This window comes from Saccostrea cucullata, unplaced genomic scaffold (assembly GCF_032062105.1).
Source record: "Saccostrea cucullata isolate Sc308-1 unplaced genomic scaffold, CSIRO_AGI_Scuc_v1 ctg377, whole genome shotgun sequence".
Taxonomy (NCBI): Eukaryota; Metazoa; Mollusca; class Bivalvia; order Ostreida; family Ostreidae; genus Saccostrea; species Saccostrea cuccullata.
Window position 1 is genome coordinate 167,826 of NW_026924229.1, and position 19,825 is coordinate 187,650.

The 19,825-nt window shown below is 34.1% G+C and overlaps 2 protein-coding genes across 2 annotated transcripts in view; one reads left to right on the top strand and one right to left on the bottom strand.

Annotated features, from left to right (window-relative positions):
- The window catches only part of LOC134265985 (protein-cysteine N-palmitoyltransferase HHAT-like), a 29,111-nt gene extending 26,792 nt beyond the window's left edge, over positions 1-2,319 (top strand). Inside the window, exon 21 of the mRNA XM_062748181.1 lies at positions 144-2,319. The gene's annotated coding sequence lies outside the window, so the exon portion shown is untranslated. The remainder of the gene's footprint in view (positions 1-143) is intronic.
- A 1,577-nt stretch (positions 2,320-3,896) lies between these two features.
- The window catches only part of LOC134265995 (potassium voltage-gated channel subfamily H member 1-like), a 37,414-nt gene continuing 21,485 nt past the window's right edge, over positions 3,897-19,825 (bottom strand). Inside the window, exons 2-10 of the mRNA XM_062748205.1 lie at positions 16,524-16,754; positions 10,049-10,171; positions 8,610-8,731; positions 8,136-8,531; positions 7,621-8,038; positions 7,333-7,532; positions 6,978-7,230; positions 6,434-6,630; positions 3,897-6,351 (exon numbers count right to left, since the gene is read on the bottom strand). Coding sequence (XP_062604189.1) covers positions 4,192-6,351; positions 6,434-6,630; positions 6,978-7,230; positions 7,333-7,532; positions 7,621-8,038; positions 8,136-8,531; positions 8,610-8,731; positions 10,049-10,171; positions 16,524-16,754 — 4,100 coding nt within the window. The 3' untranslated portion in view covers positions 3,897-4,191. The remainder of the gene's footprint in view (positions 6,352-6,433; positions 6,631-6,977; positions 7,231-7,332; positions 7,533-7,620; positions 8,039-8,135; positions 8,532-8,609; positions 8,732-10,048; positions 10,172-16,523; positions 16,755-19,825) is intronic.

Consider the following 19,825-nt stretch of genomic DNA (forward strand, 5'->3'; position numbering starts at 1 on the left):
AAGTGGAGAAATTATTTATATTCGTTGTGTTAATGTTATATTTATAAACTTTTACAATATGAAAAAAATATTTCTCAGACTTTGTAATGACTTTTCTGATTTCAATGACTTTTCTGATTTATGATTTTTTTTTTTAATTTTAGGTACTTTTTCCTTGGAAGCTGTGTGGAGCTGAAATTTGTCTCATAAAGCAAACAGCAAAGAAAACATTGGACCAAAAGAAGAAAAAAAAACATTTTAAAAAGAAAAAAACTAACTTGCGGGAACAAAGATCAGATGAATCTTTGACTAGTGACTAGGGTAATCTGCCGTCATTTCCACACCCTCATCAAAGTCTATTGTAGACAACGATGATATTGTTTTTATCAGAATTCTATTGACTTTATCTCTCTTCAGAGACATAATTACAATATTTAACAATGGTCGCCTTTATTAATGGAAGCTAATTATCGGATCTTGAAACAGAAATATATGTCAGCTTCATCTAGATGAATGAGAAATCAGTTTCATTATGATCACTGCTTTATCACAAAAGATAGGATGGTTATTACAAACTCATCAGTGACATGGATTCAGGAAGCACACAGTCTCACATGACCTGGAAAATGGACACTAGTCGACAACAGATTAATTTACCCTGTTTTTGAATTTCTTGCCAAATACTCACATTAGGTATCATCTGAATTGTAAAGCGTCCAATTTTCATACCTATATCTATGATCCGTATACATGTATAAAGTCTCAGTAAACATATAAAAATAGCTAGTTATGTCTGTGGTATTATAACAAGATACAGCATCTGTCCATAAAATTGAAAAATTCCAAGAAGGTTAAAACTTTTGAGATATCCATGAAAATTGGCCATCGTGTGGTATCATGTACAGTACTCTCTGAATGTAGTGATTTTGGTCATGGGATACTAAATATTTTCTAATTTGTTCACAGCTTATTGCTAGAAAGAACAGTAAAAAATAATTTTTTTTTTCTTGATTAAATGCTGTAAATCATCTTTTTTTTTTAAAGAGAAAATGGTTTTGAAGTACACAAGAAAATCTTATATTCATTTTCACATGTTTCTATTATTAAAGATTTTATTAAATACAATAATGACCTTATATAACAGCAACCAAAATTATTATAAGTTTTCTCACATATTTACCAAATAAGAATGATACGAAGGTAGGATAAAATTCAATATGATCCATAGAATAATGTAGAATTTAATGAAATTTTACTGCTTTCTGTGAATCACTATAAGTAACATTTATTCAGGTTTAGGTTAGAAAGGAAAACAAACTCTGTAACAAATATGGTTATTTTTTTCATTTATTGAATTAAAAATAAAAAAAAATGTATTAACAACAAACTGATGGTAATGTTCATTTCATAGGAATGTCTTTTTAATCACATGACTACAACAGCCAATGAAAAGGTTTTAGAGGGCTGATATAAAAACAGTAACAAGATATCACATTTTATTGGTTAACAAAGAGGTACTATTGCAGTAAAACAGTACAGGAAATTTGAAGGAGAAAAAATACAGAGGGCAATAAAACATTGACATGGTTTATTGGAAAAAATATATTTCTGACTAGAAACTGAACTTTATGTTTATAAGCAATTTGTAACATTCACATTTATCTACAGTAGACCAGTGTGCAAGAATTTTTTTTAACTTTGTTATTTAAGTAAAGTGGAATGTACAGAGACTTATGTGTACTAGTATTTATTAACGTTCAGTTAAAGGGTGAGATTGAAATATGTTAAGCTTAGCCATTAAAATACAGTGGAATGTAGTCAGAGAAATTTGGGTTTCTACATCATTTTACTTAATTGATGAGATAAATGTGTGACTTTGTCATTTAAAAATAAATTGAATATGTTAAGAAATATGTATGAAATGTCATTTAGTACAGTAAAACAATTACAAATATGTGTAACTTGTCATTTCATTTCAGATATATGTGTTGAAAGGTCATTTAAATACAGATGAACGATGAGAAATTTGTGTGAATTATGTTATTTTGTTAGTAAGAAACATTGGTAACTTTGTCCTTTTTTGGTGATTATATAGTTATGTGTTGGGAGAAAAGTACAGAAAAATGGTGTGAAATATGTGTAACTTGTCAAAGTACAGAAGAACAATGAGAGATATGTGTAATTGTCATTGATGGTAAGAAATATGCGTAACCATAAATGTTTTGGTGAGAAACATGTGTAACTATTCATTCAAGTACAGAAGAATAATGAGAAATATGTGCAACTATATCAATTAATTAATTGGCGAGAAATATATGTAACTTTGTCATTTATGTGTAACTATGTTATTGTGTATAACTATGTTTTTCGGGTTGCCCTCCTCACGTGACTATGGACTATTTTGGCATAGAGCTGATTAAATGGAGGGAGTGGTCTGTGATTTAATTACGAAAGCAATAAAAAATAAAAATATGAAGACAGTAAAACACTATTGAATATATAAAGTTTATGATGAAGTAAAATTATGTAATGAAATGGCGTTATTAGAAAGAATATTTCTTGATTCTACTGCAATGAAGACTTTTCAATAACATTACTTAAAAAGAAAAAAGAACTCGACACTGTCTATAATGTATCATAGTATTTTTAAGCAATATGCTTTAACGTAATTTTTTAGACGAAATAAAAACGCGCACTGGTCTACTTTCATTTTCTAATGGACCAATTGCTTTATAATGTCATCGTGTAGAAACTATTAAGTGTATGTAAGGGTCTTCAATGAATAATGGACAAGCTAAACACTGAAATACGTGTTTATCACGAAATATATATATATACAATTAATAAATTATAATCGAAAACTTGTGCAATTTTCAGAAATGAAAATTGTCAAGCATTCTTATGACTTATTCTAGGGGGCCGATCCACACAGTAAAGTTAACATGCTCGTTCAATGGCGGGTAACAGACTGGGTTAAATTACTCCGGCTACTGATTGACCCACGATTATATGTGGTTTGGGGTAGCTTGATCAGGTCCAAAGGTACATTTACATATGATTTGTAGAACTATTTGAAGAAATAAATATTGAAGTTGGACACATAAATATAGGCGGGTTCATTAACCATTTTCACTATAGGGTGATTTGAAAAGAAAACTCTTTTACCGTGTATCAGATTATAAGTTAATATCTTAAACAATAATAAAATAGCAGAAGGTCAGGTTAAGGTTACAATTAGTGCCATAACTTATTTTTTTTATTTTTATAATACAGGAGCATATCTGATATAGGCCTAAAGAAAAAATAAAGATATAGTTTCTCTGCTTGAATTCGTGCACGTTTGTTTACTATGAATAGAAACTGAAACATGCCCGAATGTAAAATCTATCTGACAATATTTATTATTAACTTTCAGATACATATTGTAAACTAGAAAAAAAAAAAACATGTCAAAATAAATTGTATATTAACTTACTGTGGACCGACCCTGCTATTCTAGTAACGAAAGCCCACTGGCAAGAACATAAAAACTTGTGTTTAAAATTACAATGTCAACAACAATTCATAACATAATGTTCATCGTTAAAATATGTGTAATAGAAGGGGAAAATGTGTTTAAAACGGTGTATATAACATATTTCACAAAAAGGCAATAAAGAAAAGAAAATTGCATATCGTTACACTCTTAGACCTCAGTGCAAATGGTTGGTCATCCTCATACTGTACAGTGAAACAATTGGTGAAACACGGATTGAAATTGTGTTTCGGAGATTGAACTTTAAATTTTATAACTTAGAGTGCGATTTCCGGTTTAAGATTATAGTGTTTTTTCACAATGAAAGCAAATATTAATGAAGCTGTAAAGCTTCTTGTCTTTTTTTCTTTTGCAAAAAAAAAATCATTTTTGACTAGGAACGATATGTGTAAAAACACGAAGCTCAACAGCGTCTAATCAACAATAAACCCGGTGTTCGAAGAACTTTTCCAAGTCTTGAACTTACAACAGCGTTTTAGACGTCCACGGGAACTACCCGCTGAATTCTCTTACCACACAGGACAAAAAATAAACAGCCTGAGTTTTGTCTAGTCCTAGAATTGTCACTTGGGCGCAAATAATTTACATATTATATCACAACTAGGATAATGCGTCACACAGTGAAAACCACATCGCAGAATTTTCGGGATTTTTTTCAAGAACACACGGTATAGGTCTCATAAAATATCAAGGTCACGGTCCTTGACATGAGCCCCTTCGTTGTCCAGGGGTAAGGTGATCCCCCCGGGGATTCTTCGCGTCTCCGGACGCTGAGAGTCAGGTGACATCTTTCTGTCCGTTTTTGCTTTACTTAAACTATGAATATTTGAACTGTATTTAAGTCTTTGGTCTTGAGAGCCTCTAGGGGTTTTTGTTTTCATTTTTAGCACATCGTCTGCCATAGAAATAACGTTTCGCGGGCTAGACACGTCAGTCACGCTTACGTCACTTATTGAGGCTGCAGGTCCCAAAGGCGGCGACAACTGACTTGCTGATGATTTAGGAGATATCGGTCTCGGAGTAGACATTCCCGTGGGATTCATGGAATACCCAGCTGCCGGACCAAGTGCAGAAATTAGCGGATATGCGTCCTTTGTTGATGGTGAATATTGACTGTTCTTTGATAGGATTTGATTTGCAGCATAGACAGATGAAGTCTTTAAGTTCTCTTGTGAGGATAATACATTATTTTCACCATTTGAAGATGACGTTGATTTATATCCTCCGTTGTTTTTATTTTGCATTACTTGACTAGGCGGTGGTGGTGTACCTTTTCTGATCTTTGGAGGCGTGTTTTGAGTTATGGAATCTGAAAGAGAAACATGTTCACGAACAACGGGAGATGTATTATTTCCATCTTTGGCGTTAGACTGTGTGCTACTTCCACCTTTAGTACTCGACATTGCGTTATTTCTCTCGTTAGAAACATGAGTAGAAACTTGTTCACTACTTGCTGGAGATAAAACAGGTCCGCCAACTATTGGAGATGGAACACGGTCATTGCTTGTCGGAAATGAAACACGTTCATTACTTGCTGGAGTTGAAACACGTCCACTACTTGCCGTTGATGTTTTAATAATAGAAGTATCTGATGACGTTTTGTGACTGGAGACCGTGTTGATATTCTGAACTTGAAGATGTCCCTTGTCTGTTGAGGAATTCGGTTTTGAAGAGTTATTGGATGACCCACTCTGAGGTTCCTCCTTTGATTTTTTGAGATTTGACAAAGTAACATTATCTGAAGGATGCCCTATATGATTACCCTGTAAAGTAGAATGACTTGCTGACGACGAAAGTCGGCTTATCGGAGAAACACCTAAAGACACGGAATTAGACCGTGTCGTATTGGCGTCACTGTCTTTTGGAAGATTCAGAATCGGACTTTCACGTGTAACTTTTGGAATGAACTCCACATCACAAATAAGCATTGTGGGTTTGGGAGATTCTTCTCCCGAGGATTCAGTGGCGGGATCCGCACTAGTGTTATTTTCGGTGTTCCCTTCAGAATTGTCTTTGGAATGTGGATAAGTGGAGTCCTCGTTTGAGGAACATGAAGAGGTACTAGGGGAGAACATCCGTAAAATTTCCGCGATTTGCTCGTCTATTCTATTCATTTTTTGATGTAAGATGTCCATGTCCTCTTTCATTTCTAGTTTAATGTCATGAATTGATGTCAACATATGACGTTCTGCTACAGACATAGCAGAGATAGAAGTATCACGACTTGTTATGTTATTGTTAGTCTCATTCCGCATCAACACTGAGTGCTCGACTGTTTCTTCGTTAATAAGATCCAGTTTCACATTGCTACGAATTATACCACTGTCCATTGACTCTGTCTTTCGTAGATTGTTCTGAGTTTCTTCTTTTTCAGTGTCTTTACTTTGTTCCATATTTCTCCCCATCATTTTGCCCCACTTTGGAGCAGGTTTTAAGTGCTGTTTATGGGGCTCCCCATTCTTGGGCTCCTCTTTGTTTTCGTTAATTGGTTTATTCTGCTTGCCTTCACCGTCTGAAGGACCAGTGCCATTCACCATTTTACCCCATTTCGAGGATCCTCCGCCCGTTTTAGGAGCGGAGTTTTCGGTAACATTGATAAGGCGAGCAAAACTTCGTGACTTTTCGGGCCCGCCTCTCTCTCCTCCGTTCATATCTGCCTTGCTTCCCTTTTCGGGGTCAGTATTAGTTTGCATCGCCTTTGCATCACTGATCTTTCTAAATCTAGAAATAAGTTTTCTAACAGGATGATCACTTGATAACTCTAGAGGAGGATCGTTCTTTCTTTTTTCAGCAAGTTCTTTCTCTTTCTTGACATCAGCAACCTTCCTGAAAATCAGCTAAAAAGAAAAAGGAGCAATCAAGAAGACTGTTAACCTAGCATTCCAATCATAGTATATAGTTTTGAAATTTAATATTTACCCTGTGTCTAAGGTTATAAGTGAGTGTAAGGTTCCTTGCGAAAGAATTAGCAAAAGCGTGGTAGAATTCCAGCACTTCCAGCAGACGCCCTCGTTTGATTGTGTGAAGGTCACAGTACGTTAGTGCTCGAACGTTTGCTGTTGATTGGCCAATTGTGTGTTCCTTCCAAAAGTTGTCCCCAAAGACGTCACCCTTACCTGAAATAAAGAAAATGTCAGGAATGAAACGGACAATTTACAAATAAATGAATGAAATAATACTAATTCAAAAACATGTCTGTAATTCCACATCTGTTAAAGAAATATGGATGTTTTTTTCAATGACATGAATTTTGATGTAATATCAAGAATGAAAAAGCGGATGATAAAAACAGTGGTCAATTTAAAAAAATACACACAGTCTGTCAACAGGATATAAAACATGACCACATGGGAATTCCAGAGATGGGACCAGGAGACTAAGAAGAGTACAAACCATTTACATACTGAACTTTGTTGAAATTTGTCTTTGAAACTCGCGCGAAAATTATATTCTGGATACTTACTCAAAATTGCAACGACTTCATCATCCTGGATGACTTCTAGAGATCCCGTGACAACAAAACACAAAGCATCGAGACTCTCTCCCTGGTGAAAGATAAGGTCTCCCGGGGCACTGTGCGTCATATTAAAATGCATAGCAAGTGCTCGTAGACAACCATCACTAGCTAGGCGGAAAGCAGGATGCTCCAAAAATACCTTTCGATTTAGATGAACACAAAGATCTGCTTTCATGTCTTTTGGGCAGTAATTCAAGACCTGTAATTAAAATGTAATAGAATGTTTTGCTGCAGGCATACATTATATACTTAAATTCGACTCAAGGAATGATTGAATTAGGCATTTGTGGTGGTGCAGTACCTTGGTTGCATCGATTCCCTTAGTGATTGCCCACGTGGATACAATGTAATCCATGACACGTTCACTGAGAGACTTTGGGACGTCATGTAGCTTCATGAACTCCCGCACGCTATTCAGCATGTCGTGATAGCGAGCAAAGTTTGCGTAGAATTGTTGAAATATGGTAGTTACGTTGGAAAAGATAAGTGCGTAAAGTAGAGCTACAATGAGAAGGAAAATTTCTTGTTGGTACGGAAAATCATATTCCGTAGAAAAACAAATGTTGATAATATGCATATGATAATTTACCTCCAATAATCATCATAAAAATTGAGAATAGCTTTTCATGCTCTGTATTTGCAGCAACATTTCCAAATCCTACACCGGTCATGCAAGATAAGGTGAAGTAAAGGGAGGTCAGGTACCGCATCCCCTTTCCTGGCCCCCCAGAAACGTCCAGTTCCGATGTTCCATTCAGAAAATAAAATACGTCTCCAGTAGTATTCGATAAATAGGTGAGCCAACCGTATGATATCCCACTCTGAATTTCACTTAGTCCAATACTGTACCATCCACAAGCGAACCAATGAGCAAAAAGAATAAACACAAGGATCAGAAGTATCAACATGGCGGCTCCATATTCCAGATAATGGTCCAATTTTCGGACAACTCGACCAAGTCTTAATAAACGGACAACTTTCAGAGCACTAAAAAGTGTACTGATACCCTAAAAAAGAAACGGTAAATAAAGAATTTATATAAAGATATTTGAACATTTGCATAGAATTCGAGGACTGCTTTTATTGAAAAGGGTGTCAACTTACATCATCAACATATTGAAATGCATTGAACACATCGTATGGTAGGCAGGACAACACGTCGACAACAAACCAACTTTTCAAGTAGTTCATTCGGATTATTTTTGAATCAGAAATAACTTCCCCACTAGGACCCACAAATGTGGTGTGGAAGTTGAGGATGATGTCGACGAAAAAGACGACGTCGACGATGCTGTCAATGACAAGAAGAGGAACTTGGTCCATGGTTTTGTTTTTGAAGGCGGTATTGTAAGGAACTGTCACGGCGGTGTAAAATGTCAGAAACAGGATGATCCAGTCCCACACGGTTTTAAATAAGCAGTAATGAAGAATTATATGAGGGGGAGTTTTTGGCGCTTCTAGTCGGTATTGTGGCAGTACGTCTGAGTTCAGACTCATCATCTGTAAAAAAAAAACAACTTGAGATTACTGGACGTCTTAACAAATAAATTTCTTAAAGGTTTTGAGAGCGCCACCTACATTTGCAATTTGTGATGGCTTGGAGTTGTCGAACTTGGTGCTTGGCATGTGAGAGGAGAATTGCAGCAGGGTTGAACGGTTTCTTGTCACAGAACGAGCAAGTCTGGCAAACTTGCTTAAACCTACAACAGCATGTTCAACAATTAAATGCAGTCACAATCGAGGTCCATTGACCTTTAATTAGAAAGAAAACACCAACTGATATTCATGAGTAATATGTTATTCATTTTCCAAATTTGAGGGGGGGGGGGGTTCAGGTCAATTTCTGTAAAAATTTTCCTGTGAGGATACTGAAATTTGCTATTAAATAACATTTAAATTTTCATTGAAAGAACCATTTAAATTAAAACAACATTTTATTTGAGTTAACACAGCTAGGGATTTTTTTTCCTGTTCTCAAGAGCTGGTCGTAATTTGCGTCTATGCACGGGTACACTTGTTTAAAAGTCACGTGCGATCTTTGAAAATTAATTGAAAGACATATTTGCTCAGGGACATCAAGTTTAATGAAATTAGACACGAAACTATCGGAAACTGCTTTTGACTTCAAAGTCAAAATACTGCATAAGACCGGATATTTCTTCAAAGCGAAACAAATGTCGCGTAAAAACTGAGACAACAAGTAACATTACCAATAATTAATTTCTAACCGTCTGTAATCCGTTTATTTGAATGCATCGTCCAATAGTTTATTTAGCGGTGAGCTACAAGAGTGCACTAAATTCAGATTAGTGAAAAGCCATAACGCTTCTCCCACGCTATGACAATTAATCAGGAAAACACTTTAAGTAAATGCATCTTTACTTAAATAAAGCATTTGTTTATACTTTAGGATATATTTTGTAATCCAAACATGTGCTATATTAGCAGTTAGATTGTAGCGGGTAGACTTGAGGTTCCCTGATTTAAAATTAGTATTTTTGTACATTTTCTTGTTGAGGTACGGAAATTGTAGAGGTAGAGAGATTTGTTATATTTGCAATATGTTTTTTATGTTATGGGAATTTTTCCCTTGCTTCATGTTCTTATAGAAGTAAGGGAATTTGTATCTTTGCTACATGTTCTTGATGACGTAGGGAAATTTGTATCTGCATGTTGTTGTTGAGGTAAGGAAATGGTATCTTTGCTACATGTTCTTGATGAGGTAAGGAAATTTGTATCTTTGCTACAAGTTCTTGATGTGGAAGGGAAATTATATCTTTGCTACATGTTTTTGATGAGGTAGGGAAATGGTATCTTTTCTACATGTTCTTGATGAGGTAGGGAAATGGTATCTTTGCTACATGTTTTTGATGAGTAAGGAAATTGTATTCTTTGCTACATGTTCTTGATGAGGAAGGTTAATGGTATCTTTTCTACATGTTCTTGATGAGGTAGGGAAATTGTATCTTTTTTTACATGTTCTTGATGAGGTAGGGATTTCTTAGATCTTCACTTACTTCCTTCTTCGTCTATTGGTTGTTTTAAAGCTGTGATGTCTTTGAATGTACACAGGAAAAGAACCACTTGTTCCTTTTCGTTTCTGATTGGTGCAATATGTAGAAGTAGCCATAGTGGGGTGCCTGTAAATATAGATAAAAGTATACCATTGCTGTTATTACAGTAGAACAATTAAAAGTAAACAAGACAAGTAGAAGTATCCAGTCGTCAATTGTTGTGATTGATTGTTTGTTGTCAAACGTCTCATATTTTAATAAGAAATCTTTTTTGAGACAACTTTTAGTTACATAAAATATATGGAGATAACGAAAGTATTCAAGCTCAGAAGTCCATTCAAACAATACCAATCAGAAGCAGAGCAACAAGAACCTCTAAAACATGAGGGGTAGGGTCAGGTGCCATGGAAAAGTGAGCATCCCCTACCGACCGGGCGCACACCCGTCGTGTGCTCCTTGTAATGATCAGGAAATAACATAAAATTCCGTATGCATTGGCGTCGGAAGCAAATTGAAAGTGGGGGGGGGGGGCTAAGTGTAAAGAAAATTTTTTATGTTATGGCCAAATTTCAAAAAAGTTATTTTTAGCATATAGGTCACAGTCAAGGTCACAAGGTCAATGACCTTGGTGTCAATTGAAAGAGCTTTTTTAGTGGAGTAAGCATGCCAAATATGAAGTCTATATCTTTCATGGTTCAATAGTTATTGCAAAAGTTCGAAAAAGCTATTTTTAGCATATAGGTCACAGTCAAGGTCATAAGGTCATTGACCTTGATGTCATTTGAAAGAACTTTTTTAGTGGAGTATGCATCTGTTGACAATAGACAGACAGACAAACAGATAAACAGACAAACAAACAGGACAAAAACAATATAGTTCGGATCTAGGAAGGGAAAAAAACCGCAAAGCCAATTTTTTCATATACGTGAACATTCTATTTATATTACCTCGTATGTGATAAATGTACTCGAAGCTGCCATAACACTCAATACATCTTTTCATTAATAACCCACACATTTACTTTAAAAAGATATACTATGGAATTAATTCCGTGTCATTAACTGATTTTTGTAATGATTTTTTTTCACCCGAATAATGAAATTTTTAATCGAGTGAGATGTGTATATATTAGCGCCTTCAATTCATATACATGTATAGGGACCTCAAATCTTTGACAGCTATATTTGGATGGGGAATAAAAAAAATCGCGATTTCGTCAAAAAACGGTAGATTCTATGCACCTCACGGAGAAATCTCCAGATAACGTCAAAAGTTGGTACTGTACTTCAGGGATGTGTACTGAAAATCTCGAATTTGTTCAATACTGAGAGGTACATCACGGACAAATTAAATTTTGCTATTACCGGAAGTATGTATTGTACTGTAAGGAGGGTTGCACGCGTGGGGTGATTGATAGTCTCTGCTCCGCGGAGTAAAAAGTTGATCCTTGCCCGCGGGTTCGAATCTCACTGAGGAACGTCGAGACCTGTCCTTTGGATGAAACCGTAAAACTGCGGTACCGTGACGTGGTAGCTATAAATCCTGAAAGTCACACGAAAAAGATACATCACTACTTCTTGAGTGCCGAGTTTAGTCCTCCACTGGCAAATATTGGATCTTATTAGAAAAAAATTTTCGAAAGCGACAACTAACAAAAAAAAAAACTTCAAAGAGGGGTACTGATTCTCGATTTCGTCAAATATTTGTATTCACCGTGCGGATAGATTTAATATGTTGATAACGTCAGAAATTGGTATTATATATCATAGAATGGAAGGGTAAAGGATCTCAGTATCGACAGAATTGTCAACGTGAAATCGAAACCAGACCTCACGAACGCCAAAACACTAGGTTAACGCGACAGGTAAATAAAATTGAAAAACAGCTTTGGACTTAAGAAATCTCCTCAGCCATTCCTATATACCTGAAGTTTATATATTTTACTTATATAATAACGTTTATTATTTTTCTTTATCGTTCCAACTATCTGATTGGCTCAAACTGGATCACATGATCAAGCATAAAAAGTGTTATAGACTGGATGCTTCTATTTTAAAAATTTATAAATCTGTTGTTTCTAAAATTGGAAACGTTCTTCTGTGAAGCAACAATAGTGCTGACGTCACAATAGTCTTTATAAACTGGATGTTTCTAAAAACAGATACTGCAGCTGGTATTCATTACTATGACGTCATATTTGAAGTTGCTATACTTCTTTTCATTATTAAATAATTTAATTTTAGCTGTAATACGTCATTTGATTGGATAACATAACCGCGAAGCAGTTTATAGAGCCTAAACTGCCCCAAGTTTGCTTATATCGTATAACATAAGTTAAAATTAGCTTCATTCCTTAAAATTCCATGGTATCTCTTTTCACAATGAAGAATTTTGTTTGTTATTGCGAGTCAACAACCGATTTTTGCAACATGATAAATTTTTACCTTGGATAATGAAATTTTAGTCTAGTAAGATGTGTGTTTATTAGCGCCTTCGCTGTGACAGAAAACTTACTAGTAATTAATCTATGACAGCTAAGTTTAGCTGTGGAACAAAATAATCTTGATTACGTCATATACCCTAACCCTAATCTTATCCAACTGGTGGATAGATATATTTCTTGACGTCATAAATGGGTAATGCACTTCACTGAGGTACTTAATTTCAATGACGTCAAATACCAGTAAGTATTTCTTGATAACGTCAAAAACGGGTACAGTACTTCCCGGTCGGTATTTTAATTTCGAAGACGTGAAAAACCAGTAGGTAATTCATGAATAGATTTAATTTCTTTATAACATCCAAAGTGGGTACTGCACTTTACATAGGGCTACTTAATTTCGATGCCATCAAAAAAGTTCTCGATGACGTCAAATTCCGATAGGTAACTCGTGGTCAGATTAAACTTTTATTGGTAACGTCAAATTTTGTTGAGTATTCTACCTCTAGGAATAGAAAGATACTAAATCTCGATTACGTCATAGTGATCAAGATTTCGTACCACTTTATGAGAGGTATAGATAACACTTTTGACGTTATCAAGAGATTTAGACTGATATTAAGTTACCAACCGCTATTTGACGTTATTTTACGTTATAATAAGATTTAAATTGTTCGTTAGTTACCAACCAATATTTGTTTATCAAGAGTTTTAGTATTTTTTCACCTTTTTGAACTTGCATGAAGTTTCATTTTTCAAGTGCACAAAGGATATCAATTTTTAATTAATTTTTTCTGGTTTAATGAAGAAAAACTTTTGATAAGATGCGGTTCTTGAATTATTATTATTATATGTTCTGAATATTTAAAATTAAATGGTTTTTTTCCTTTGTTGTCGACAGATCAGTTTGGTTTCAATGATGGAATACCAAGTTTAGGTCATTGTTATCTTCTAACTTAACAATCAAACAACATCGTCATATATCAGTAAATTATACATTAAAAAAGATATGAATAATTAAACTAGCTTTTGTCATCCTTTATACAATCTTTAAGAAAATGCTGGAAACAAAATACATTTTTTAAAAGAAGGATGTTAAAGTAGGTAGAAATTATCATCGACTTTTTGGTGTAAGAAAAACTGCTCAGTTTATTAAGAGAAAAGTTAACAATAATATGCATTCAATTTGAAAGAACTTTAACCCGATAAATGAAACAAATGGGATGCTGTGAGGTCCATGTAACACTTGACAATTTTCTAAAATGATTTTGAGTTTAGAATGTTAATATATTAGTTCAAATTTCTAAATTTCAAAAACTCAAACTGATTTGGTATATTGAAATTTGATATTTTAGTTCAAAAATCTAAATTTTCAAATTTCCAAACAGGTTTTAAAGTTTTACTGTTTCACATTCTTACCTTAAATGTTCAAAATTCAAATTTCCAAAAACGATTTTTTATTTTAAACTTTTGAGTTTTTAATCTACGTTTTGTTCATAGTTAGGGCTACGCTTAACTTTCCAAAATTCGGTAACATATTTTGTCTTTTGATTATTTAAAATTTACCTAAAAAACTTCTAAATTTCAACTTTCAAAACGGTTTAGAATTTTAGAAATTTAGAATTTTGATTCAAACACTCAAATTTTAGATATTCTAAAACACTTTTTACATTTTGTGTTTTTAGTCTTTTACTTCAAATATCAAAAATATCAAATTCCAAACCTGTATTGAATCTAAAGACTATTTCAAAAACTCTTTTGGTCAAGCAAAAGAGCTTTTAGATAGTTAAAATATTGGACGGCTTTTCAAAATGAAAATCGGGTTTGAAATTTTGATATTTTGGATATTTAAAGTAAAATTCTAAAAACGCAGAGTGTTTTGGTTATTTGAAATACGAATGAATCAAAATACCAAATCTCCAAAAAAAAAAAAACCTTTGGAAAGTTGATATTTACAAGATTGAAGTGAATTTCAAATAATTAGAAGACAAAAATGTTACTAAACTTAAGATTGTTAAACGTAAACTTTCTGAACAAACGGTAGATTAAAAACTCAAAAGTCAAAAATACAAAAATCGTTTTTGGAAATCTGAAATTTGATTACTAGTATTTTAAGTAAAACAGTAGAAAATTAAAATTGTAAACCTGTTGGAAATTAGATAATTTAGATTTTGGAACTAAAATGTTAAAAACTGCAATATACCAAATCAGTTTGACATTTTTGAATTTTAGAAATTTGAACTATTTTATAAATATTCTAAAACCCTCAATCATTTTAGAAATTTAAATTGTTAAGTGTTACACGGACCCTCTGAACATTCGAAGTATTAGTTTAGTTTGGCATAGAGCCCAGGTCGCGGCGGACCTTGATAAAATATAGTAGCATCCTTTGCAAAGCTCTCGGCAGTACTGAAATAATATAAAGTTGCGGTTCCTTCGGATGATACTTAAAACTGAGGTCCCGTGCCACGGCAGGCGGTGTAATCCTCCATTACTCAATTGACACGTGTGCCGAGTAAGGGCCTAAATTTGAAACCCATCACCCATGACGTCTCTATGTGGGTAAAAAAATACTTGGATGCAACACAAAAAAAATACAATCAATCAAATGAAGGAATCGATCACCTACAAGATTGGTCGGCCGACAAAAAAGGATGTCAAAATCAGGCAAGACAATGGCAGATGAACTGTCAACTGTCCCCTTTAGAATGCGATTTTTGCCACAAAAATGTCAGCCGTTGGTCGTTTTTCGAAAGGTGACAGGGATATAACAGTTAAGTCCATCTCTGAAGTAATGTTTGTTTGCCCTCTCCCGACTCAAGATTATAAAAGATGTGTCAATAGATAGGTGGACCCCCCCCTATTTTTTTTTCCAACATTACGAATCCAGAGTATTTTTTGTAGGTTTGTCGGCTAGTAGGTTGGGAGAGGGCAAAGAAACATTTTTTTAAAGTTGTTCTAGACAGTAGTAGTAATATTACAAGTAGATGCACATGACTATTCTTTTTATTTTTTATTTTTTGGTTATATAAAATGAGCATGCACATGTTATATCTTGTTCCTAATTGTTATGCAATTGTTCTTTAAAGGGAAATTCAAAAAGAGATACACCCGATTAATTAATGTATGAAACACCGACGGACAATTATTTTAATGGCTTAAAATTTTTACACAAATTATTTTTAATTTGTTGAATTTATGCTTTGAAAACAAATTATTTAGGACAATTATGCAATAAAATATATCTGAAAAACAAAAATAAAAATTTGAAATTTCCTTTCAAATAAAAATATTCAAATTACAAAATTACATCCATCTTGGACAGTTGTATACTTGTACACAAGGTTTTAATGAAAAGAAAAGCTGCAATTATTGAAATAAGGAAATGTCCCACCACTGCTCAAGTTGGTAATATCACTCCAAGCGCTCAAAATCTAAGCGTTTTCCCGGGGGGGGGGGGGTCCAAACACAAGGCTCCAAATAATGACGTTGTGGTGAAAAATGATGTGTTATTTTAAAAGACTATCTAGTGCCTACGCGAACGACCCTTCTGAAATCGAGATACTTTTTTGTAACTGCTCTAGAAGGGTCGATCGCGTGTCTAAGTACACTTGGAAAGAGGTATACGTCACAGAGAAAAGAATTCAGAAGTGTAAAATACAATTGTAGATAATGAAGCCTGTTAAGGTATTTATAACAACCATATTCATAGAAAATATGAGCCTATAACATCCATAATGATAGATATTCTTAATCTTATAGCATAATAACATAATGTACCATAATCTGCCTATTATTAGCCGAGAAAAGTGCACTAGAAAGGTGTGGGTAATCTAAAGAGGCCTTGTTGTCCAAGTATGACAAACTTTAAGAATTAAATTTTCAGTCAGATTTGACTTTAATTAGACTTTAGTTTCAATTCTTAGAACCTAGCTGGAGCAAACTATATTAATAAAAATTACAACAAATATTTTGGCGGTGTAATTTGAACCCTCAATTTGAATTGTTAATTCCTTTACTTTATATCTCGAAACCTACGATTTTTCTTGTAGAGTAGAATCTCGACTTGTGTTTGTTCCGTTTCTTCGAATGCCGTCTCGACTTTCTCCACGGTTTCTTTTTCTGTCAGGTCGCCATACATGAAACTGCACGTGCTGCTCTTCTGCATGACTTCCGCGCGGTTGTAGCCGGAGAGTTTGCAGAAGCCGTCGTTGCAGTACACAATGGGGTAGTCCATGATCCGGGCGTTTGCCAGGAGGAAACTGCTGTCTGTGAAGAGAAGGAGAGACGACTATTCAATAATATACAGATCAGTGAAATTCATATTGTAAGGGCTTACACCAAACAAGGGAGCCGCAAAGCGGAACATCCCCTCGCAAAGAGCATAAATCCCAATGCAAATTACGTGGCTTTTGTTTCGCACAGCATGAACTCAATCACCCACTCACCCAAAAGAACACACTTCTGTTAAAATGGACCAGAATACCTTAAGTTTTAACACAATAACAAAGTTATGTGTGGACAGCATTAGATTATTGCTTAAAAATGAGGCATACGAGTTTATGTATAATATGCATTATGGTACAAGCAATATAATATATTAAAGTTAATGACAGAGAGGCATTGATGGAGCCGAACAGTAAGGCAGAATATGTAGGTGGAGCAGGGTGAACCAAAGACGGAATGCATTTGTAACTGATAGTGCGGTTTATTAATATGAGATGAATCAGGGTGAACTAAATGGAAAGCAGGTTACATCAAAGAAGATGTGTTTTAGCTAGGCGGTAAAACGGTGTTAACCAATTCTAGAAAATATTAATGAAGCAAAGTTCATCTTGGTGGGAGAATGAGATGGTTCAGGGTTAACCAAAGACGGAAGTTTTTGAATGATCAGGTTCAGCTTGGAAAGAGTATGGGGTCGTCAGTCGCGCATGGATGGGGTTAACCAAAGGTAGTTTTTACTGTGGGATTGGCTGAACTAAAAATAAAATATACGGGTTGGTGAAGTGGGGTTGGAGGAAAGTTAAGGAAAGTTACAGTATTTAGAATTTGGTGACAGAGAGTTGATTTGTCAAAGACAGAATCAACTATGGAAAAATTTAAACCAAATACATGTACCAAACACATTCACTGTATTAATTATAACTGTATTAGTTTAGCAAAATGTTCTGAGTAAACAATTCTCCTAATAATATCTCAAGTTATAAAAAAAATGGCTGTGGGTCGGTCACATATGTAGAATGCATCCACCCTCTATCCTAAGAGTCGCATTGAGATGAGCACCAACTGGTAATAAAAAGAGAGAAAGACCAAAAGAGACATGGAGAAGATCGGTGGAGAAAGAAATAAAAGGGAACAACGGGTCATGGCGACAGGTACAAAGATGGACACAAGGCAGGCCAACATGGAAGTCTCTGGTGACGGTCTTATGTGCTAACCAGCACGAAGAGGACTAAGTAAGGAGTGTATAATTGATGGAGTCGGATTGCCTATGACATGACTAGGTAGATTTTATCGGTGATATTGATATTGATAACATATAGCCAAGGAATGAATTTTCTAGGTCTGAAATGAACTGTGTCATGAAGAATAAATGATAGTTTTATGTAAAAGAAAACTAGACAGGGGTGGCAAGTCAAACTCACAAAAATGAGCTAAACATAGTTTCACAGTCGATAAACTAGGTTTATCGGTTGTGACCTATAGTTTACGGACTGTAATGTAAACTATAGTATAAAACGTTAAACTATATTTTACTTCTGTAAACCATAGTTAACGCCATAATCTAGTTTCAGAACCGTAAACTATACTTAACACTGAAAGCAAGCATTTGCGATTGCAAAACATAGTACATTATCATGAATACAGTTTCACGATTTGTAAACTATGATTTACAACTCTTAACTATAGTTTACGATTGTAAATTATAGTTTACAGACGTGAATCTACGTTTTTCAACAACTTCTATATTGTTAATGTTTTATTACAGATAGATAAACTTCGATTAGCATTCATAAACTATAGGTAACAACTGTTAAATATAGTTTTATAGATGAAAACTATAGTCAACGAATTGTTAACTATGGTTCACGGTTTGTAAACTACAGGATAAACCTAGTTTATCAACTGGGAAACTATGTTTAGCTCGTTTGTGTGAATTTGGCGTGCCATAGATGACGTACTCAGGTTTCAGAAAACACAAAGGAAATATTTAAAAGTATAATATGTTAAATCAAAAATTGTTCTAAATGTGTAAAATAACCACGTTTTAACTCAACATTAATTTTGATATTTAGTATTTTATTATTCGAAGAAAATAAATAGGAACAAAAATCAATGTGTGGTAATGCAGAGGAAATTCGGACAAAATTTTTTAATTTTTCATTTTTATGAAAATTTCTTAGTTGTTGCAATATTAATTACAATTTAAAGGTTACATGTATTTTTAATCATCATTTTGCAAATATTATTATGTGTTAAAGCTCAAATTTTTTTTCCAAATAATTAACTGCTATGAAATGAAGAAAATCAAAAATATGAACAAAAACCATCCCAGACAACATATCTCAATAATTTGATCATTGACCCCATATAATATTAATACCATGAGAATTAGGGCAACAAAAGTAACCTGAGGCTACAAATAATCTCGAGTTCTTATCATTCAGATTTTTAAAATATTTGTTCAAAAATGGGGGAAAATGTAAATATGACAGAGTAAATTCGGACTGTAATAATTATTTTAAGTTTATGGCCCAAACTCTAATCGTTTCTTTTTATGAAGCAACGCTGTTCCCTTGGTCATAGTGTGAAAATTGAGGTATTTTCCGAGAAATATTCAGGGGCCACTAGCATGAAAAGTAGGTCATTGACCTAGTTGATTACTAGTATTTGAAATTGAAATTTAACACAAGAATCATAGGTGTACAATGTGCAGTAGGTGGTTTTTCGTTCTTATCAGTGGAATTTTTTTGTCTTCTGAGTAAAGGTATACCTTAAGTAAGTTGAATTAATGAATGAAATAAAAAGGTTATAAAGATGGATAGAGATATTTCATTTTCCGAAAGACCTCAAACTCCAATACATCATATAAATATTAAGCAGTACATCATTTGGTGTAATACTATCTTATTCTAAAAGCTTTTTCCAGAACTTTTTTTTCCTCTTCCTTGTCGTACATCAAAACAAGGTATAATCATTTCCATGAAACATTTTTTTGACATTTAAGATTGTTACAAAAGAATCTTTGACCATTAGCATCTAATGGGTTTTGATTTTATTAGAAACTCTGTTTCTTTTGAGCTGAGTTTACGATGGGGTTATTTTTACTGCCTCGGTAC